Below are 24268 nucleotides of genomic sequence, written 5' to 3'. Positions count from 1 at the left end.
AGCTCCCACTACACTGTCCCCATCAAACACTCCCAGGACAGATACAGCACGGGGTCAGATACAGAGTAAAGCTCCCTCTACACTGTCCCCATCAAACACTCCCAGGACAGGTACAGCACGGGGTTAGATACAGAGTAAAGCTCCCTCTACACTGTCCCCATCAAACATTCCCAGGACAGGTACAGCACGGGGTTAGATACAGAGTAAAGCTCCCTCCACACTGTCCCCATCAAACACTCCCAGGACAGGTACAGCACGGGGTTAGATACAGAGTAAAGCTCCCTCTACACTGTCCCCATCAAACATTCCCAGGACAGGTACAGCACGGGGTTAGATACAGAGTAAAGCTCCCTCCACACTGTCCCCATCAAACACTCCCTGGACAGGTACAACACAGGGTTAGATACAGAGTAAAGCTCCCTCCACACTGTCCCCATCAAACACTCCCAGGACAGGTACAGCACGGGGTTAGATACAGAGTAAAGCTCCCTCCACACTGTCCCCATCAAACACTCCCAGGACAGGTACAGCACGGGGTTAGATACAGAGTAAAGCTCCCTCGACACTGGCCCCATCAAACACTCCAAGGACAGGTACAGCACGGGATTCGATACAGAGTAAAGCTCCCTCTACACTGTCCCCATCAAACACTCCCAGGACAGGTACAGCACGGGGTTAGATACAGAGTAACGCTCCCTCTACAGTGTTCCCATCAAACACTCCCAGGACAGGTACAGCACGGGGTTAGATACAGAGTAAAGCTCCCTCTACACTGTCCCCATCAAACACTCCCAGGACAGGTACAGCACGGGGTTAGATACAGAGTAAAGCTCCCTCGACACTGTCCCCATCAAACACTCCCAGGACAGGTACAGCACGGGGTTAGATACAGAGTAAAGCTCCCTCCACACTGTCCCCATCAAACACTCCAAGGACAGGTACAGCACGGGGTTCGATACAGAGTAAAGATCCCTCTACACTGTCCCCATCAAACATTCCCAGGACAGGTACAGCACAGGGTTAGATACAGAGTGAAGCTCACTCTACACTGTCCCCATCAAACACTCCCAGGACAGGTACAGCACGGGGTTAGATACAGAGTGAAGCTCCCTCTACACTGTCCCCATCAAACACTCCCAGGACAGGTACAGCACGGGGTTAGATACAGAGTAAAGCTCCCTCTACACTGTCCCCATCAAACACTCCCCGGACAGCTACAGCTCGGGTAATGGGTGTAAACGTGTTCTCGAGTTGGGAATTGAGTGCTTCGTGATCCTTACAGTATTCGTGTTGCTGACTCTGCGCTTTGTGCTTCCAGCACGGAGGCATTCAGTGCAAAGCTTGGTGGCCGAGACGGAGCCACCAAAGTTATGGTTGTCGTGACAGACGGAGAATCTCACGATGGACTGGAGCTTCGAGAAGCTCTTGCTGAGTGTGAAAAACTGAACATCACCCGTTACGCCATCGCGGTAAGTGACCCGTTACGCCATCGCGGTAAGTGACCCGTTACGCCATCGCGGTAAGTGACCCGTTACGCCATCGCGGTAAGTGACCCGTTACGCCATCGCGGTAAGTGACCCGTTACGCCATCGCGGTAAGTGACCCGTTACGCCATCGCGGTAAGTGACCCGTTACGCCATCGCGGTAAGTGACCCGTTACGCCATCGCGGTAAGTGACCCGTTACGCCATCGCGGTAAGTGACCCGTTACGCCATCGCGGTAACTGACCTGACACAGGGACAGTTTGTTCAGCAAAGAAACTGCATGTCCATTTGAACTGGTTCATGCTTGTCTTTAACTCCAATCAAGACTTCTCCCACCCTCCTTTGTCTTATTTTATACAGATATTACATACAGACATATGAAATAGGCGTATAATTAGCCCATTCGGCCCCTCGAACATGCTCCGCTATTCAATAAGACCGTCGGCAGCTGTAGCACGGGGTTAGATACAGAGTAAAGCTCCCTCTGCAATGTCCCCATCAAACACTCCCAGGGCAGGTACAGCACGGGGTTAGATACAGAGTAAAGCTCCCTCGACACTGTCCCCATCAAACACTCCCAGGACAGGTACAGCACGGGGTGAGATACAGAGTAAAGCTCTCTCTGCACTGTCCCCATCAAACACTCCCAGGACAGGTACAGCACGGGGTTAGATACAGAGTAAAGCTCCCTCTACACTGTCCCCATCAAACACTCCCAGGACAGGTACAGCACGGGGTTAGATACAGAGTAAAGCTCCTCTCTACACTGTCCCCATCAAACACTCCCAGGACAGGTACAGCACGGGGTTAGATACAGAGTAAAGCTCCCTCTACACTGTCCCCATCAAACACTCCCAGGACAGGTACAGCACGGGGTTAGATACAGAGTAAAGCTCCCTCTACACTGTCCCCATCAAACACTCCCAGGACAGGTACAGCACGGGGTTAGATACAGAGTAAAGCTCCCTCTACACTTTCCCCATCAAACACTCCCAGGACAGGTACAGCACGGGGTTAGATAAAGAGTAAAGCTCCCTCTACACTGTCCCCATCAAACACTCCCAGGACAGGTACAGCACGGGGTTAGATACAGAGTAAAGCTCCCTCTACACTGTCCCCATCAAACACTCCCAGGACAGGTACAGCACGGGGTTAGATACAGAGTAAAGCTCCCTCTACACTGCCCCCATCAAACACTCCCAGGACAGGTACAGCACGGGGTTAGATACAGAGTAAATCTCCCTCTACACTGTCCCCATCAAACACTCCCAGGACAGGTACAGCACGGGGTTAGGTACAGAGTAAAGCTCCCTCTACACTGTCCCCATCAAACACTCCCAGGACAGGTACAGCACGGGGTTAGATACAGAGGAAAGCTCCCTCTACACTGTCCCCATCAAACACGCCCAGGACAGGTACAGCACGGGGTTAGGTACAGAGTAAAGCTCCCTCTACACTGTCCCCATCAAACACTCCCAGGACAGGTACAGCATGGGGTTAGATACAGAGTAAAGCTCCCTCTACACTGTCCCCATCAAACACTCCCAGGACAGGTACAGCACGGGGTTAGATACAGAGTAAAGCTCCCTCTACACTGTCCCCATCAAACACTCCCAGGACAGGTACAGCACGTGGTTAGATACAGAGTGAACCTCCCTCTACACTGTCCCCATCAAACACTCCCAGGACAGGTACAGCACGGGGTTAGGTACAGAGTAAAGCTCCCTCTACACTGTCCCCATCAAACACTCCCAGGACAGGTACAGCACGGGGTTAGATACAGAGTAAAGCTCCCTCTACACTGTCCCCATCAAACACTCCCAGGACAGGTACAGCACGGGGTTAGATACAGAGTAAAGCTCCCTCTACGCTGTCCCCATCAAACACTCCCAGGACAGGTACAGCACAGGGTTAGATACAGAGTAAAGCTCCCTCTACACTGTCCCCATCAAACACTCCCAGGACAGGTACAGCACGGGGTTAGATACAGAGTAAAGCTCCCTCTACACTGTCCCCATCAAACACTCCCAGGACAGGTACAGCACGGGGTTAGATACAGAGTAAAGCTCCCTCTACACTGTCCCCATCAAACACTCCCAGGACAGGTACAGCACGGGGTTAGATACAGAGTAAAGCTCCCTCTACACTGTCCCCATCAAACACTCCCAGGACAGGTACCGCACGGGGTTAGATACAGAGTAAAGCTCCCTCTACACTGTCCCCATCAAACACTCCCAGGACAGGTACAGCACGGGGTTAGATACAGAGTAAAGCTCCCTCCACACTGTCCCCATCAAACACTCCCATGACAGGTACAGCACGGGGTTAGATACAGAGTAAAGCTCCCTCCACACTGTCCCCATCAAACACTCCCAGGACAGGTACAGCACGGGGTTAGATACAGAGTAAAGCTCCCACTACACTGTCCCCATCAAACACTCCCAGGACAGGTACAGCACAGGGTTAGATACAGAGTAAAGCTCCCTCTACACTGTCCCCATCAAACACGCCCAGGACAGGTACAGCACGGGGTTAGATACAGAGTAAAGCTCCCACTACACTGTCCCCATCAAACACTCCCCGGACAGGTACAGCACTGTGTTAGATACAGAGTAAAGCTCCCTCTGCACTGTCCCCATCAAACACTCCCAGGACAGGTACAGCACGGGGTTAGATACAGAGTAAAGCTCCCTCTACACTGTCCCCATCAAACACTCCCAGGACAGGTACAGCACGGGGTTAGATACAGAGTAAAGCTCCCACTACACTGTCCCCATCAAACACTCCCAGGACAGGTACAGCACGGGGTTAGATACAGAGTAAAGCTCCCTCTACACTGTCCCCATCAAACACTCACAGGACAGGTACAGCACGGGGTTAGATACAGAGTAAAGCTCCCTCTACACTGTCCCCATCAAACACTCCCAGGACAGGTACAGCACGGGATTAGATACAGAGTAAAGCTCCCTCTACACTGTCCCCATCAAACACTCACAGGACAGGTACAGCACGGGGTTAGATACAGAGTAAAGCTCCCTCTGCACTGTCCCCATCAAACACTCCCAGGACAGGTACAGCACGGAGTGAGGTACTGAGTAAAGCTCCCTCTACACTGTCCCCATCAAACACTCCCAGGACAGGTACAGCACGGGATTAGATACAGAGTAAAGCTCCCTCTACACTGTCCCCATCAAACACTCACAGGACAGGTACAGCACGGGGTTAGATACAGAGTAAAGCTCCCTCTACACTGTCCCCATCAAACACTCCCAGGACAGGTACAGCACGGGATTAGATACAGAGTAAAGCTCCCTCTACACTGTCCCCATCAAACACTCACAGGACAGGTACAGCACGGGGTTAGATACAGAGTAAAGCTCCCTCTGCACTGTCCCCATCAAACACTCCCAGGACAGGTACAGCACGGGGTTAGATACAGAGTAAAGCTCCCTCGACACTGTCCCCATCAAACACTCCCAGGACAGGTACAGCACGGGGTTAGATACAGAGTAAAGCTCCCTCCACACTGTCCCCATCAAACAATCCCAGGACAGGTACAGCACGGGGTTAGATACAGAGTAAAGCTCCCTCTACACTGTCCCCATCAAACACTCGCAGGACAGGTACAGCACGTGGTTAGATACAGAGTAAAGCTCCCTCCACACTGTCCCCATCAAACACTCCCAGGACAGGTACAGCACGGGGTTAGACACAGAGTAAAGCTCCCTCTACACTGTCCCCATCAAACACTCCCAGGACAGGTACAGCACGGGGTTAGATACAGAGTAAAGCTCCCTCTACACTGTCCCCATCAAACACTCCCAGGACAGGTACAGCACGGGGTTAGATACAGAGTAAAGCTCCCTCTACATTGTCCCCATCAAACACTCCCAGGACAAGTACAGCACGGGGTTAGATACAGAGTAAAGCTCCCTCTACACTGTCCCCATCAAACATTCCCAGGACAGGTACAGCACGGGGTTAGATACAGAGTAAAGCTCCCTCTACACTGTCCCCATCAAACACTCCCAGGACAGGTACAGCACGGGGTTAGATACAGAGTAAAGCTCCCTCTACACTGTCCCCATCAAACACTCCCAGGACAGGTACAGCACGGGGTAAGATACAGAGTAAAGCTCCCTCTGCACTGTCCCCATCAAACACTCCCAGGACAGGTACAGCATGGGGTTAGATACAGAGTAAAGCTCCCTCTACACTGTCCCCATCAAACACTCCCAGGACAGGTACAGCACGTGGTTAGATACAGAGTGAACCTCCCTCTACACTGTCCCCATCAAACACTCCCAGGACAGGTACAGCACGGGGTTAGGTACAGAGTAAAGCTCCCTCTACACTGTCCCCATCAAACACTCCCAGGACAGGTACAGCACGGGGTTAGATACAGAGTAAAGCTGCCTCTACACTGTCCCCATCAAACACTCCCAGGACAGGTACAGCACGGGGTTAGATACAGAGTAAAGCTCCCTCTACGCTGTCCCCATCAAACACTCCCAGGACAGGTACAGCACAGGGTTAGATACAGAGTAAAGCTCCCTCTACACTGTCCCCATCAAACACTCCCAGGACAGGTACAGCACGGGGTTAGATACAGAGTAAAGCTCCCTCTACACTGTCCCCATCAAACACTCCCAGGACAGGTACAGCACGGGGTTAGATACAGAGTAAAGCTCCCTCTACACTGTCCCCATCAAACACTCCCAGGACAGGTACAGCACGGGGTTAGATACAGAGTAAAGCTCCCTCTACACTGTCCCCATCAAACACTCCCAGGACAGGTACCGCACGGGGTTAGATACAGAGTAAAGCTCCCTCTACACTGTCCCCATCAAACACTCCCAGGACAGGTACAGCACGGGGTTAGATACAGAGTAAAGCTCCCTCCACACTGTCCCCATCAAACACTCCCAGGACAGGTACAGCACGGGGTTAGATACAGAGTAAAGCTCCCTCCACACTGTCCCCATCAAACACTCCCAGGACAGGTACAGCACGGGGTTAGATACAGAGTAAAGCTCCCACTACACTGTCCCCATCAAACACTCCCAGGACAGGTACAGCACAGGGTTAGATACAGAGTAAAGCTCCCTCTACACTGTCCCCATCAAACACGCCCAGGACAGGTACAGCACGGGGTTAGATACAGAGTAAAGCTCCCACTACACTGTCCCCATCAAACACTCCCAGGACAGGTACAGCACTGTGTTAGATACAGAGTAAAGCTCCCTCTGCACTGTCCCCATCAAACACTCCCAGGACAGGTACAGCACGGGGTTAGATACAGAGTAAAGCTCCCTCTACACTGTCCCCATCAAACACTCCCAGGACAGGTACAGCACGGGGTTAGATACAGAGTAAAGCTCCCACTACACTGTCCCCATCAAACACTCCCAGGACAGGTACAGCACGGGGTTAGATACAGAGTAAAGCTCCCTCTACACTGTCCCCATCAAACACTCACAGGACAGGTACAGCACGGGGTTAGATACAGAGTAAAGCTCCCTCTACACTGTCCCCATCAAACACTCCCAGGACAGGTACAGCACGGGATTAGATACAGAGTAAAGCTCCCTCTACACTGTCCCCATCAAACACTCACAGGACAGGTACAGCACGGGGTTAGATACAGAGTAAAGCTCCCTCTGCACTGTCCCCATCAAACACTCCCAGGACAGGTACAGCACGGGGTGAGGTACAGAGTAAAGCTCCCTCTACACTGTCCCCATCAAACACTCCCAGGACAGGTACAGCACGGGATTAGATACAGAGTAAAGCTCCCTCTACACTGTCCCCATCAAACACTCACAGGACAGGTACAGCACGGGGTTAGATACAGAGTAAAGCTCCCTCTACACTGTCCCCATCAAACACTCCCAGGACAGGTACAGCACGGGATTAGATACAGAGTAAAGCTCCCTCTACACTGTCCCCATCAAACACTCACAGGACAGGTACAGCACGGGGTTAGATACAGAGTAAAGCTCCCTCTGCACTGTCCCCATCAAACACTCCCAGGACAGGTACAGCACGGGGTTAGATACAGAGTAAAGCTCCCTCGACACTGTCCCCATCAAACACTCCCAGGACAGGTACAGCACGGGGTTAGATACAGAGTAAAGCTCCCTCCACACTGTCCCCATCAAACAATCCCAGGACAGGTACAGCACGGGGTTAGATACAGAGTAAAGCTCCCTCTACACTGTCCCCATCAAACACTCGCAGGACAGGTACAGCACGTGGTTAGATACAGAGTAAAGCTCCCTCCACACTGTCCCCATCAAACACTCCCAGGACAGGTACAGCACGGGGTTAGACACAGAGTAAAGCTCCCTCTACACTGTCCCCATCAAACACTCCCAGGACAGGTACAGCACGGGGTTAGATACAGAGTAAAGCTCCCTCTACACTGTCCCCATCAAACACTCCCAGGACAGGTACAGCACGGGGTTAGATACAGAGTAAAGCTCCCTCTACATTGTCCCCATCAAACACTCCCAGGACAAGTACAGCACGGGGTTAGATACAGAGTAAAGCTCCCTCTACACTGTCCCCATCAAACATTCCCAGGACAGGTACAGCACGGGGTTAGATACAGAGTAAAGCTCCCTCTACACTGTCCCCATCAAACACTCCCAGGACAGGTACAGCACGGGGTTAGATACAGAGTAAAGCTCCCTCTACACTGTCCCCATCAAACACTCCCAGGACAGGTACAGCACGGGGTTAGATACAGAGTAAAGCTCCCTCTACACTGTCCCCATCAAACACTCCCAGGACAGGTACAGCACGGGGTTAGATACAGAGTAAAGCTCCCTCTACACTGTCCCCATCAAACACTCCCAGGACAGGTACAGCACGGGATTAGATACAGAGTAAAGCTCCCTCTACACTGTCCCCATCAAACACTCCCAGGACAGGTACAGCACGGGGTTAGATACAGAGTAAAGCTCCCTCTGCACTGTCCCCATCAAACACTCCCAGGACAGGTACAGCACGGGGTTAGATACAGAGTAAAGCTCCCTCTACACTGTCCCCATCAAACACTCCCAGGACAGGTACAGCACGGGGTTAGATACAGAGTAAAGCTCCCTCTACACTGTCCACATCAAACACTCCCAGGACAGGTACAGCACGGGGTTAGATACAGAGTAAAGCTCCCTCTACACTGTCCCCATCAAACACTCCCAGGACAGGTACAGCACGGGGTTAGATACAGAGTGAAGCTCCCTCTACACTGTCCCCATCAAACACTCCCCGGACAGTGTAGAGGGAGTGTAGAATGTACCTCACATTCCACATTCCCATCTACCCCGAGAGCCTTTGCTTCCCTCGCATAACAGGAATGTTTCTACCTCATCTTCACTGCCTTCTGAAGCAAGTCATTACAAAATGAGCGAATTTGTTTTCACTGCTGTCTGTCCCATTAGGGTGATCCCTAATTTTAAAACCGTGCCCCTGTGGTACCCTCAATAATGACACGAGAGTGTGGAATGGTAAAACAAGGCTTTAATAAGCAGAGGACTAGCCAGCTACGGAGATGGGTGCTCACTGAGTGCCGCCTACAGGGCGCCACCTTATATACGGCTCCCTGGTGGGCGGAGCCGGAGGCGGAGTCCCCCAGGGTTCCATACCCGGTCTTAAAGGGGCATTCATCACAGCCCCCTAGTTCTGGACTCACCCACAATCGGAATCATCCTTTCCACATCCACCTTGCCAAGACCTTTCAGGATCTTACACACTTCAACCAAATCACTTCTCCTCTAAATTCCAGCGGAGACAAGTGCAACCTGCCCAACCTATCCTCCAAGACCAGCTGCTCATTCCAATCCAAACCTCCTCTGAACCGCCTTTAACCCATTTACATCTTTCCTTGAATAAGGCGACCAAAACTGCTCACGGTATTTCAGATGTGGACTCTGCAGTGTCCTGAGCAAACCATCCTTACCTTTCTGTTGAACTCCCCGTGCAGTGAAGCCACGATGTGGAGTCTTCCAACTCCAGGTTAAAGTCCAACAGGTTTATTTGGAATCACTAGCTTTCGGAGCGCTGCTCCTTCCTCGGGCCGTTCATCTACCTCTTCATTCACCCGAGGAAGGAGCAGCGCTCCGAAAGCTAGTGATTCCAAATAAACCTGTTGGACTTTAACCTGGAGTTGTCAGACTTCTTACTGTCCCCACCCCAAATGGGTTGAAGGGTTAACTTCGTGTTGTCTGACTTCATCTTGTAATGAAGTAGAACATTCCATTCGCCTTCTTGATTACTTGCTGTACCTGCAGAGTAACTTTCGTAGTCTTTATTATTGTCACCAGTAGGCTTACGTTAACACTGCAGTGAAGTTACTGTGAAAATCCCCTAGTCGCCACATTCCGGCACCTGTTCGGGTGCACGGAGGGAGAATTCAGAATGTCCAATTCACCCAACAGCCCGTCTTTCGGGGCTTGTGGGAGGAAACCGGAGCCCCCGGAGTAAACCCACGCAGACACGGGGGAGAACGTGCAGACTCCGCACAGACAGTGACCCGAGCCGGGAATCGAACCCGGCTCCCTGGCGCGGTGAAGCAACAGTGCTAACCACTGTGCCACCGTGCCGCCCAATTGATTTGTTCGTTCATGGGATGTGGTCATCGCTGGCTGGGCCAGCATTTAACAGTGTGTGACTCATGCGCTAGAACACCTAGATCCCTCTACACCTTGGAATGCTGGAGCTCTTCTCCATTTTAAATAAATTCTGCCTTTCTATTCTTCGTGCCAAAGTGGAAAACTTCACCTTTTCCCACATTATCCTTCCACCTGCCTCATTTGTGCCCATTCACTCATCCCATCTACAGCCATCTGCTAACTCCTTACGTCTTCTTCACAACATACTTGCCCTTGAATCTTTATGCACATTTAGATGCTCTGCCTTTACTCCCCTCCTCTAAGTCACGGATAAAATGTTGAGGCCCCAGTACAGACACAGTTGAGGCCACAGTACAGTACAGCAGACCAAGGCAGACCAGCAGCACGGTTCGATTCCCGTACCGGCCTCCCCGAACAGGCGCCGGACTGTGGCGACTAGGGGCTTTTCACAGTAACTTCATTGAAGCCGACTTGTGACAATAAGCGATTTTACTGGGGCTGTTTAGCACAGGGCTAAATCGCTGGCTTTGAAAGCCGACCAAGGCAGGCCAGCAGCACGGTTCAATTCCCGTACCAGCCTCCCCGAACAGGCGCCGGACTGTGGCGACTAGGGGCTTTTCACAGTAACTTCATTTGAAGCCTACTCGTGACAATAAGCGATTTTCATTTCATTTCGCCTGTGTCACATTCTGCCACTCAGACATTCGTGCTTACTCTCTCTTCCCTGTTAGCCAGCCAATCTTCCACCCATGCTGACAGCTTGCCCCTTACACCATCAGCTTTTATTTTCCGCAATAACCCTTGAGGTGGAACCTGAGCAAATAAATGCTTTCTGGAAATACGGGTACAGTACGTCTACAAGCTCCCCTTTATCCACAGTTCGTTACTCCATCAAAGAACTTGAAAGTCAGTGAAACCTGATTTCCCTTTGCACAATACCATGCTAACCCTTTCTGATGATCTTGAGCTTGTCTAAGTGCCCAGCTCTAACCCTCTTTGATGATCGATTTAATGATCGATTCTCACACGTTCCCCATGGCAGACGTTTCTTTCTTCTCATTTGTTTGTCGATCTTCCCTCGGACTCCTTGCTTCAGCTCTTCCGCCTGGGAGCGAGTTCCACACTCTCACCCCTCTCTGGGCCAAGAAGTTGCTGCTGAATACTGTACTGAATTTAGCGACTATCTAAAAATTTATGGCCCCGGGTTATGGCCTCCCCCTCAAGTGAAAGTACGAAAGTCGCTTATTGTCACAAGAATGCGGAATATTTGGCTAATGGTAAAGTTCTTGAAAGTGTGGATGAGCAGAGGGATCTAGGTGTCCATGTACATAGATCCCTGAAAGTTGCCACCCAGGTTGATAGGGTTGTGAAGAAGGCCTATGGAGTGTTGGCCTTTATTGGTAGAGGGATTGAGTTCCGGAGTCAGGAGGTCATGTTGCAGCTGTACAGAACTCTGGTACGGCCGCATTTGGAGTATTGCGTACAGTTCTGGTCACCGCATTATAGGAAGGACGTGGAGGCTTTGGAGCGGGTGCAGAGGAGATTTACCAGGATGTTGCCTGGTATGGAGGGAAAATCTTATGAGGAAAGGCTGATGGACTTGAGGTTGTTTTCGTTGGAGAAAAGAAGGTTAAGAGGAGACTTAATAGAGGCATACAAAATGATCAGGGGGTTGGATAGGGTGGACAATGAGAGCCTTCTCCCGTGGATGGATATGGCTGGCACGAGGGGACATAGCTTTAAACTGAGGGGTAATAGATATAGGACAGAGGTCAGAGGTAGGTTCTTTACGCAAAGAGTAGTGAGGCCGTGGAATGCCCTACCTGCTACAGTGGTGAACTCGCCAACATTGAGGGCATTTAAAAGTTTATTGGATAAACATATGGATGATAATGGCATAGTGTAGGTTAGATGGCTTTTGTTTCGGTGCAACATCGTGGGCCGAAGGGCCTGTACTGCGCTGTATTGTTCTATGTTCTATGTTCTAAAGGCTTCAATGAGGTTACTGTGAAAAGCCTCTAGTCGCCACATTCCGGCGCCTGTTCGGGGAGGCCGGTACGGGAATTGAACCGTGCTGCTGGCCTGCCTTGGCCTGCTTGCAAAGCCAGCGATTTAGCCCAGCCCCTGGCTAGAGCTTCTCTACAATAACCCTCTTGACGCTTTCCATCAGGTTAAAAGATGTTGGAAAAGATGGAGAACGGATCTCAGCGGCTGATAATCAACAGCGGTCAGTTTGCGAATGTGCCCCAGGGTGGTTGCATGCTGTTTCCCACGTTACGATACCTCCGCACAGGGCCCATTTCTGGCCCCCATGAAGAGATTGAGCCCACTGTGTAACACAGCATTCCTCCTGCAGGTGCTGGGCCACTACATTCGAAGACAAAAAGACACCGAGACCTTCATAAAGGAGATCAAATTTATTGCCAGCGACCCCGATGAGAAGCACTTCTTCAACGTAAGCGATGAGGCGGCCCTGAACGATATTGTCGATGCTTTGGGAGACAGGATTTTTGGGCTGGAAGGTAATGATCGGGTCACATCTTTGAAAATAATGTTTCCCCTCCATCCACTGTCCCAGGGCTCTTTTAAACATTTGATCCTGTTCCATTTTGATGTTGTAACAGAGGTTGCTAGCTGGGAAGGTGAATGAGTGACAGTGTGAGGGAGCTGGATTAACATCAGTAGAGATACAGTCAGTAACACAGGGTGCTGGGGGAGAGGGGTTACTGAGTGACAGTGTGAGGGAGCTGGATTAACATCAGTAGAGGTACAGTCAGTAACACAGGGTGCTGGGGGAGAGGGGTTACTGAGTGACAGTGTGAGGGAGCTGGATTAACATCAGTAGAGATACAGTCAGTAACACAGGGTGCTGGGAGAGAGGGGTTACTGAGTGACAGTGTGAGGGAGCTGGATTAACATCAGTAGAGATACAGTCAGTAACACAGGGTGCTGGGGGAGAGGGGTTACTGAGTGACTGTGTGAGGGAGCTGGATTAACATCAGTAGAGATACAGTCAGTAACACAGGGTGCTGGGGGAGAGGGGTTACTGAGTGACAGTGTGAGGGAGCTGGATTAACATCAGTAGAGATACAGTCAGTAACACAGGGTGCTGGGGGAGAGGGGTTACTGAGTGACAGTGTGAGGGAGCTGGATTAACATCAGTAGAGATACAGACAGTAACACAGGGTGCTGGGGGAGAGGGGTTACTGAGTGACAGTGTGAGGGAGCTGGATTAACATCAATAGAGATACAGTCAGTAACACAGGGTGCTGGGGGGGAGTGGTTACTGAGTGACAGTGTGAGGGAGCTGGATTAACATCAGTAGAGATACAGTCAGTAACACAGGGTGCTGGGGGAGAGGGGTTACTGAGTGACAGTGTGGGGGAGCTGGATTAACATCAGTAGAGATAGTCAGTAACACGGGGGGCTGGGGGAGAGGGGTTACTGAGTGACAGTGTGAGGGAGATGGATTAACATCAGTAGAGATACAGTCAGTAACACAGGGGGCTGGGGGAGAGGGGTTACTGAGTGACAGTGTGAGGGAGCTGGATTAACATCAGTAGAGATACAGTCAGTAACACAGGGTGCTGGGAGAGAGGGGTTACTGAGTGACAGTGTGAGGGAGCTGGATTAACATCAGTAGAGATACAGTCAGTAACACAGGGTGCTGGGGGAGAGGGGTTACTGAGTGACAGTGTGAGGGAGCTGGATTAACATCAGTAGAGATACAGTCAGTAACACAGGGTGCTGGGGGAGAGGGGTTACTGAGTGACAGTGTGAGGGAGCTGGATTAACATCAGTAGAGATACAGTCAGTAACACAGGGTGCTGGGGGAGAGGGGTTACTGAGTGACAGTGTGAGGGAGCTGGATTAACATCAGTAGAGATACAGTCAGTAACACAGGGTGCTGGGGGAGAGAGGTTACTGAGTGACAGTGTGAGGGAGCTGGATTAACATCAGTAGAGATACAGTCAGTAACACAGGGTGCTGGGGGAGAGGGGTTACTGAGTGACAGTGTGAGGGAGCTGGATTAACATCAGTAGAGATACAGTCAGTAACACAGGGGGCTGGGGGAGAGAGGTTACTGAGTGACAGTGTGAGGGAGCTGGATTAACATCAGTAGAGATACAGTCAGTAACACAGGGGGCTGGGGGAGAGGGGTTACTGAGTGACAGTGTGAGGGAGATGGATTAACATCAGTAGAGATACAGTCAGTAACACAGGGGGCTGGGGGAGAGGGGTTACTGAGTGACAGTGTGAGGGAGCTGGATTAACATCAGTAGAGATACAGTCAGTAACACAGGGTGCTGGGAGAGAGGGGTTACTGAGTGACAGTGTGAGGGAGCTGGATTAACATCAGTAGAGATACAGTCAGTAACACAGGGGGCTGGGGGAGAGGGGTTACTGAGTGACAGTGTGAGGGAGCTGGATTAACATCAGTAGAGATACAGTCAGTAACACAGGGTGCTGGGGGAGAGGGGTTACTGAGTGACAGTGTGAGGGAGCTGGATTAACATCAGTAGAGATACAGTCAGTAACACAGTGTGCTGGGGGAGAGGGGTTACTGAGTGACAGTGTGAGGGAGCTGTATTAACATCAGTAGAGATACAGTCAGTAACACAGGGTGCTGGGAGAGAGGGGTTACTGAGTGACAGTGTGAGGGAGCTGGATTAACATCAGTAGAGATACAGTCAGTAACACAGGGCGCTGGGGGAGAGGGGTTACTGAGTGACAGTGTGAGGGAGCTGGATTAACATCAGTAGAGATACAGTCAGTAACTCAGGGCGCTGGGGGAGAGGGGTTACTGAGTGACAGTGTGAGGGAGCTGGATTAACATCAGTAGAGATACAGTCAGTAACACAGGGTGCTGGGGGAGAGGGGTTACCAGTGTGAGGGAGCTGGATTAACATCAGTAGAGATACAGTCAGTAACACAGGGTGCTGGGGGAGAGGGGTTACTGAGTGACAGTGTGAGTGAGCTGATTAACATCAGTAGAGATACAGTCAGTAACACAGGGTGCTGGAGAGAGGGGTTACTGAGTGACAGTGTGAGGGAAGCTGGATTAACATCAGTAGAGATACAGGCAGTAACACAGGGTGCTGGGGGAGAGGGGTTACTGAGTGACAGTGTGTGAGGGAGCTGGATTAACATCAGTAGAGATACAGTCAGTAACACAGGGTGCTGGGGGAGAGGGGTTACTGAGTGACAGTGTGAGGAGCTGGATTAACATCAGTAGAGATACAGTCAGTAACACAGGGCGCTGGGGGAGGAGAGGGGGTTACTGAGTGACAGTGGTTGAGGGAGCTGGATTAACATCAGTAGAGATACAGTCAGTAACACAGGGTGCTGGGGGAGAGGGGTTACTGAGTGACAGTGTGAGGGAGCTGGATTAACATCAGTAGAGATACAGTCAGTAACACAGGGTGCTGGGGGAGAGGGGTTACTGAGTGACAGTGTGAGGGAGCTGGATTAACATCAGTAGAGATACAGTCAGTAAACACAGGGTGCTGGGGGGAGAGGGGTTACTGAGTGACAGTGTGAGGGAGCTGGATTAACATCAGTAGAGATACAGTCAGTAACACAGGGTGCTGGGGGAGAGGGGGTTACTGAGTGACAGTGTGAGGGAGCTGGATTAACATCAGTAGAGATACAGTCAGTAACACAGGGTGCTGGGGGAGAGGGGTTACTGAGTGACAGTGTGAGGGAGCTGGATTAACATCAGTAGAGATACAGTCAGTAACACAGGGTGCTGGGGGAGAGGGGTTACTGAGTAACAGTGTGAGGGAGCTGGATTAACATCAGTACAGATACAGTCAGTAACACAGGGTGCTGGGGGAGAGGGGTTACTGAGTGACAGTGTGAGGGAGCTGGATTAACATCAGTAGAGATACAGTCAGTAACACAGGGTGCTGGGGGAGAGGGTTACTGAGTGACAGTGTGAGGGAGCTGGATTAACATCAGTAGAGATACAGTCAGTAACACAGGGTGCTGGGGGAGAGGGGTTACTGAGTGACAGTGTGAGGGAGCTGGATTAACATCAGTAGAGATACAGTCAGTAACACAGGGTGCTGGGGGAGAGGGGTTACTGAGTGACAGTGTGAGGGAGCTGGATTAACATCAGTAGAGATACAGTCAGTACACACAGTGCTGGGGGAGAGGGGTTACTGAGTGACAGTGTGAGGGAGCTGGATTAACATCAGTAGAGATACAGTCAGTAACACAGGGTGCTGGGGGAGAGGGGTTACTGAGTGACAGTGTGAGGGAGCTGGATTAACATCAGTACAGATACAGTCAGTAACACAGGGTGCTGGGGGAGAGGGGTTACTGAGTGACAGGTGTGAGGGAGCTGGATTAACATCAGTAGAGATACAGTCAGTAACACAGGGTGCTGGGGGAGAGGGGTTACTGAGTGACAGTGTGAGGGAGCTGGATTAACATCAGTAGAGATACAGTCAGTAACACAGGGTGCTGGGAGAGAGGGGTTACTGAGTGACAGTGTGAGGGAGCTGGATTAACATCAGTAGAGATACAGTCAGTAACACAGGGTGCTGGGGGAGAGGGGTTACTGAGTGACAGTGTGAGGGAGCTGGATTAACATCAGTAGAGATACAGTCAGTAACACAGGGTGCTGGGGGAGAGGGGTTACTGAGTGACAGTGTGAGGGAGCTGTATTAACATCAGTAGAGATACAGTCAGTAACACAGGGTGCTGGGAGGAGAGGGGTTACTGAGTGACAGTGTGAGGGAGCTGGATTAACATCAGTAGAGATACAGTCAGTAACACAGGGTGCTGGGAGAGAGGGGTTACTGAGTGACAGTGTGAGGGAGCTGGATTAACATCAGTAGAGATACAGGCAGTAACACAGGGTGCTGGGGGAGAGGGGTTACTGAGTGACAGTGTGAGGGAGCTGGATTAACATCAGTAGAGATACAGTCAGTAACACAGGGCGCTGGGGGAGAGGGGTTACTGAGTGACAGTGTGAGGGAGCTGGATTAACATCAGTACAGATACAGTCAGTAACACAGGGTGCTGGGGGAGAGGGGTTACTGAGTGACAGTGTGAGGGAGCTGGATTAACATCAGTAGAGATACAGTCAGTAACACAGGGTGCTGGGGGAGAGGGGTTACTGAGTGACAGTGTGAGGGAGCTGGATTAACATCAGTAGAGATACAGTCAGTAGCACAGGGTGCTGGGGGAGAGGGGTTACTGAGTGACAATGTGAGGGAGCTGGATTAACATCAGTAGAGATACAGTCAGTAACACAGGGTGCTGGGGGAGAGGGGTTACTGAGTGACAGTGTGAGGGAGCTGGATTAACATCAGTAGAGATACAGTCAGTAACACAGGGTGCTGGGGGAGAGGGGTTACTGAGTGACAGTGTGAGGGAGCTGGATTAACATCAGTAGAGATACAGTCAGTAACACAGGGTGCTGGGGGAGAGGGGTTACTGAGTGACAGTGTGAGGGAGCTGGATTAACATCAGTAGAGATACAGTCAGTAACACAGGGTGCTGGGGGAGAGAGGTTACTGAGTGACAGTGTGAGGGAGCTGGATTAACATCAGTAGAGATACAGTCAGTAACACAGGGTGCTGGGGGAGAGGGGTTACTGAGTAACAGTGTGAGGGAGCTGGATTAACATCAGTACAGATACAGTCAGTAACACAGGGTGCTGGGGAGAGGGGTTATTGAGTGACAGTGTGAGGGAGCTGGATTAACATCAGTAGAGATACAGTCAGTAACACAGGGTGCTGGGGGAGAGGGGTTACTGAGTGACAGTGTGAGGGAGCTGGATTAACATCAGTAGAGATACAGTCAGTAACACAGGGAGCTGGGGGAGAGGGGTTACTGAGTGACAGTGTGAGGGAGCTGGATTAACATCAGTAGAGATACAGTCAGTAACACAGGGTGCTGGGGGAGAGGGGTTACTGAGTGACAGTGTGAGGGAGCTGGATTAACATCAGTAGAGATACAGTCAGTAACACAGGGTGCTGGGGGAGAGGGTTACTGAGTGACAGTGTGAGGGAGCTGGATTAACATCAGTAGAGATACAGTCAGTAACACAGGGTGCTGGGGGAGAGGGGTTACTGAGTGACAGTGTGAGGGAGCTGGATTAACATCAGTAGAGATACAGTCAGTAACACAGGGTGCTGGGGGAGAGGGGTTTCTGAGTGACAGTGTGAGGGAGCTGGATTAACATCAGTAGAGATACAGTCAGTAACACAGGGTGCTGGGGAGAGGGGTTACTGAGTGAAATTGTGAGGGAGCTGGATTAACATCAGTGGAAATAGACTGTAACACAGGGTGCTGGGGGAGAGGGGTTTCTGAGTGACAGTGTGAGGGAGCTGGATTAACATCAGTAGAGATACAGTCAGTAACACAGGGTGCTGGGAGAGAGGTTACTGAGTGACAGTGTGAGGGAGCTGGATTAACATCAGTAGAGATACAGTCAGTAACACAGGGTGCTGGGGGAGAGGGGTTACTGAGTGACAGTGTGAGGGAGCTGGATTAACATCAGTGGAAATAGACTGTAACACACGTTTCAGTCTTAATGCCTGTGAAGCTGACCAAATTTTGGTCTTTGCGGATTGACGTGAATGTGTGAGCTTGGGTCAGGTAGGACGTTAATCGGTTTGTTGCTGACGATTGCTGACTGACCCTAACCGGTCTCCTGTTTCTCTCTGGAACGTCCTTGCAGGCACAATTCAGCAAAACGAAAGCTCGTTTGAGCTGGAAATGTCGCAGGCTGGGTTTTCAGTCCATGTTTTTGAGGTAAGCAGTGAGCCTGGCCTTGTTCTGCGGCAGGCGTGTTTGTGATGGTCAGGGACGGGGCGGAGGGGGGTGCACGGCAGCCTTCAGCACCGGGGAGTGTGCAAGGGGGAGTCTGCAATGGGGTGAAGCACCAGAGAGACCGAGCCAGCCTCCTGGGTGCAGGGGAATGCACAGCAGGATCCCAGGATCGTCGGGCCCTGGCATTGAGGGAGAGCTTTCTTCACTCAGAGGATTGTGAATCTTTGGGTGTTGACTGTATTTGAGGTTGAAGTGGATTTATTTTCAGGACTTGGGAATCAAAGGATTCAGAGACAGGGGAGAAAAGTGGAGTTGATGTGGGAGGTCAGACATGTTGGACCAGGCTCCAGGGGCTGTCACGCCTCCCCCCGGATTATTGGGAATGGCCCAGCAGGTACAGAGTTAATCAGTGTTCCTCTTCCTGTGGGCAGTGCGATTTATAGACCGACCGGGCCACAGAATGGTGTCCTGACAGTTAAAGCCTGATAGACATGGTTTTGTGACCGAGAGCCCAATTCGACTAAATGGGAGCGAAGCGCCGTGGCGAGCGTGGTTACCCGGGTGTTCCCTGTCACTCACTGCACCATCAAACACATGGCTACACAACGCGACTTGCATTGTATGAGGAACCCCAGCAGTGAAACGGCGCGCAGCCCCGTTTTGTACAGCGGGCATCTCCGCTGGCCGGAACTCCGCAGTGTAGCGAGAGATCAGGGTGGCAACTTTAAATGGCCTCCCCATCTACCCCCCCCCCCCTTCACAACTGCCACGCCGGGCACCCTCAGCTTGACTGCGCGAGTGTGCACAAACAAAATCCCAGCTTGGCGCCCTCGAAGCGACCCCCCTGGCAGGGACCATGCCAGGTGGCACTGCCAATGTTCCAGGCTGGCACACTGCCTGGGTGGCATCAGCCATGCCAGGGCAGCACCCTGCCCAAAGGGCCTGCAGCCGGGAGCCCCCCCCCCCCACGAGAGCCGCGGCGTTTGCGGGGAGGTGTGCTGAATGCCGCACACCCCAGGTCTCCGAGGCAAAGGGGGACGAAGGCCAAGGGCTCGGCTCCCTTTGGGAATCTGCACATTAGAGTCGGGCTGCCTCCCTCCGATCTGCAGGTCTAACACGTTGGCGGTATTGCGAGCCGGCTAGATCCCCGGGAGCAGGGTCTCCCGGCTTTTATCGGCCGCGCTGCGCCGTGGCCAGCTGCTTTTTGGGCGCAGTGCGGCTGTTGGATCGCACCCCGGGAAGTTGCCCTCATTGTTGAGGTGACAGCTTACGCTGCATTAGCGGAGGGCGTACTGAGGGTATAAACTGAGACCCCCATCAGCTTGCTCGCTGCCAAAGGATTCCCTGGCGCTACTCGAAGAAGGAAATGGGAGTTCTGACGTTTCCCTGCCTAATATTTATCTCATCGATCCTGGCTGTGCATCACTTGGAGATTTCTTAACCAGGCAAAAGTTGTGTAAAGTATACATTCTCTGTCTTTAGCGCTGTTGAATTGGGCAGTCTTTTGTTTGATTTGATTTGATTTATTGTCACACGTATTAGTTACAGTGAAAAGTATTGATTCTTGCATGCTGTACAGACAATGCAGACCGTACATAGGGAAGGAAGGAGAGACTGCAGAATATAATGTTACAGTTATAGCAAGGTGTAGAGAAAGGATCAACTTAATACGAGGTAGGTCCGTTCAAAAGGCAGTAGGGAAGAAGCTGTTCTTGAGTCGGTTGGTACGGGATCTCAAACTTTGGTGTCTTTTTCCTGACGGAAAGAGAGTCTGTCCGGGGTGCGTGGGGTCCGGGGTGCGTGGGGTCCGGGGTGCGTGGGGGCCTTAATTATGCTGCCTGCCTTTCCGAGGCAGCGGGAATTGTAGACAGAGTCAATGGATGGGAGGCTGGTTTGCGAGATGGACTGGGCTACATTCACAACCTTTTGTAGTTTCCTGCGGTCTTGGGCAGAGCAGGCTCCATACCAAGCTGTGATACAACCAGAAAGAATGCTTTCTATGGGGCATCTGTAGCAGTTGGTGAGGGTCGTAGCTGACATGCCAAATTTCCTTAGTCTTCTGAGAAAGTAGAGTCGTTGTTGGGCTTTCTTAACTATTGTGTCGGCATGGGGGGACCAGGACAGGCTGTTGGTGATCTGGACACCTAAAAACTTGAAGCTCTCGACCCTTTCTACTTGGTTCCCATTGATGTAGACAGGGGCATGTTCTCCACTACACTTCCTGAAGTCGATGACAATCTCCTTGGTTTTGTGGACATTGAGGGAGAGATTATTGTCGCCGCACCAGTTCACCAGATTCTCGATCTCATTCCTGTACTCTGTCTCGTCATTGTTTGAAGCCCGACCCACTACGGTGGTGTCATCAGCGAATTTGAGAATCGAGTTGGAGGGGAATTTGGCCACACAGTTATAGGTGTATAAGGAGTACAGTAGGGGGCTGAGGACTCAGCCTTGTGGGGCACCGGTGTTGAGGATGATCGTGGAGGTGTTGTTGCCTATCCTTACTGATTGTGGCCTGTGGGTTAGGAAGTCTTGTCATTTGTGTTCACCCCGTGAGGTTTACCTTCACGGAGACCATTCAGTAACATACACCTCATTGGAAATTGATCACCGCAATAACTCCGGGTACAAATAAGGTAGATGTGTTCAGTAACCCTGAGGGTTACCAGTGTAACCCTCATTCACCCTCGCCTTGGTATTACCTAAAAAGGATGGGGGGCAGCAGGGGACCACATTCCCTCTGCCTGATTTATTGAACCATTAGCACAGTTCTCGATGAGTTTGACTCTCTGCTAACCGAAGTGGGCAGTGGGTGCCTGGAACTCGCTACCGGAGGAGGTAGTGGAAGCAGGGACGATAGTGACATTTAAGGGGCATCTTGACAAATACATGAATAGGATGGGAATAGAGGGATACGGACCCAGGAAGTGTAGAAGATTGTAGTTTAGTCGGGCAGCATGGTCGGCACGGGCTTGGAGGGCCGAAGGGCCTGTTCCTGTGCTGTACTTTTCTTTGTTCTTTGTTCTAAGTGTGGTTAGTCTGACTGAACCAGACTAGCTCTTAGCCGCGTGCTGGAGGTGTGACACTGTACATACACCCCGACTCACTCTGTAGAGGTTTATCAGTGGAACGAGGCGGAGAGTGAGTGCCTCGTGCCTTTTATAGTGAGATCCCACCCCTGAGTGTCCGGCCTGCTCATTGGTCATGTCCTGTTTGTGGTAATACCAGGTATTGTAGCACCTGAGAGGTGGATGCCCATTGCTAGACGTAGGAGTCTACCATTGGCTAACGTACATAGCTCCGCCCTGAGAGACGGAGTATAAGAACCAATGCCGTCCCAGCAGCCTTCACTTTCTGTATCGAAGCTGCTGGGTACAGTTCTAGCTGATTAAAGCCTATTAGTTATGACTCACCTTGTCTCGAGAGTCATTGATTGGGCATCAGTGTTCATTAGGTGCCTGTCTGTATATCATTATCTGCATACCTGCATATCATGACAACTTCACTGCAGTGTTAATGTAAGCCTACTTGTGACACTAATAAAGGTGATTATTAAGTGGAGCCCTGTGGGTTACGGGGTCCGCAGGCACTGTTTACACCCCCTCCCTCCCTGACGGTCAGTTCTGTCGGAGGGTCACACGGACTTGAAACGTTAATCCTGCTTCTCTCTCTCTCTCCGCGGACGCTGCCCGGCACACCCCCTGCGCTCATCCGGCATTGTCTGCTTTTAGGTCAGCTTTAGTTCCATGGCACCTGACACCCACAAGAGTCTAAAAGGAGACGGATTGAACGAAAGAGGCCTCAGGACCAGGAACGATTGGAGGAAGGTGTTTTTCACGCACAGTTTTTGCTCTGATCCGCAATGACCAGCCTGAAATTGCAGACACGGAGTCAACGCCTGTTCCAGAAAGGAACGGGATAAATGCTCCAGGCAAGGACAGGAGAGGGACACTAATGGGACAGCTCGAATCAGCTGGAATGCGGTGAAAGAACGGACCACTGCGCTGTCCTGTAAATCCTGCCTTTACCGTGAAAGCGAAAACTGGATTATCCTTCCAAACGGATGCAGGCCAATGTTGTTTATTGCTCAGAATCAAACTCCCGCCTGCATCTGTGAGATGTAGTCATTCCACAGGGCAGTATCGCCACCAGCTGGAGAACGGCAGCTCTGCAGCTGGCCAGTGCCACTCGTTTTGAAAGACTTCGGGGCCCCCTCCGTCTGCCTCGCCAGCCCTCCTTCCCTCTGCTGGACTCTGCGCCCCTGTCCCTCGAATACACCTCCCGCTCGCACTGGCTCAGCACGCTGCTTTACTCCCTAACGCCGTGATCCTTCGAAAAGTAATGTCCAGCCTTCCACAATCTCAGCGCACACAACACGTTCCCGTCGAGCAAGCGCCTTTGGGAAGTGGGGTCAGTGATATCGGAAACATCGCAGCAATTTGGGGGGGGGGGGGGAGCGTGTGTTGCTGGGAGCCTCCGTGAGATTGCGGGGAGGGGGTCGAGAGATGGGGGCGGCCGGACAGAAAGGTGCCCCGACCTACTTCTACCCGAGGGTGTGGCCTCGGCGGACAGCGACGGCCTGCGGCCAAATCAGACGGCGGAGCGCCGTTGGCGAGCGGGACGGGTGGGGGGGGGTGGTAGCGTGGCGCTGCCACGGGGTTTTACCCGGGGAAATCCGTGCCCTCTGTTACTGTGCCCACACACAGTCTGCCGGGAACTGCTGAGAGTTTCCAGCTCTCTGTCTTTTTACTGAGGGTAGTTTTTTTTTGGTTTTGGACAACGGAGCGAGGCGGGTAGTGTTCGATCAGCTGCCAATATCAATGCCCAGGTGTCCGGCTGGCACTGCCAGGGGTCCGGCATGGGGGCTTCGTTCTTCTTGCCAAGTCGCTGGGGTTTAGGGGGGATTCCTGGGGGGCGTCCCCAAAGCTGGGGGAATGGGCGGTGGGGGGGGGGGGGGGGTGAGCCGAGGGGCAGGGGGTGCGGGGGGGGGGGAGGTGCGGGGGGGTGGGTTTGCGGGGGGGGGGGTGCGGGGCAGGAGAAAGATCGCGGCTGCCGGGCAAAATGGGGGCCGGGTTCGGCGAGGAGCCGTTCCCGCTGGCGGGCGTCGAACTCTTGGGGGCCAGTAAAGGGCAGCCGGGGGGTTCTGCCGGAACGTACACCCCGCCAAACCCACTCCACTTGTATGTATGTGTGAGTTGTGTGTGTGTGTTGGTTGTGTGTGTGTGTGTTGGTTGTGTGTGTGGGTGTTGGTTGTGTGTGTGTGTTGGTTGTGTGTGGGTGTTGGTTGTGTGTGGGTGTGAGTTGTGTGTGTGTGTTGGTTGTGTGTGGGTGTGAGTTGTGTGTGTGTGTCCGTGTCTGTGT

The 24268-nt window shown here is 52.0% G+C and overlaps 1 protein-coding gene across 1 annotated transcript in view; it reads left to right on the top strand.

The window, feature by feature from the left end:
- The window catches only part of itga10 (integrin, alpha 10), a 217026-nt gene that overhangs the window by 114901 nt on the left and 77857 nt on the right, over positions 1-24268 (top strand). Inside the window, 3 exon segments of the mRNA XM_072490684.1 lie at positions 1319-1469; positions 12477-12642; positions 18816-18889. Of these exon segments, the coding sequence (XP_072346785.1) occupies positions 1319-1469; positions 12477-12642; positions 18816-18889 (391 nt within the window).

This window comes from Scyliorhinus torazame, chromosome 26 (assembly GCF_047496885.1).
Source record: "Scyliorhinus torazame isolate Kashiwa2021f chromosome 26, sScyTor2.1, whole genome shotgun sequence".
Taxonomy (NCBI): domain Eukaryota; kingdom Metazoa; phylum Chordata; class Chondrichthyes; order Carcharhiniformes; family Scyliorhinidae; genus Scyliorhinus; species Scyliorhinus torazame.
Note: the sequence above shows the minus strand (reverse complement) of the source record. Positions and strands in the feature narration are given on the sequence as shown.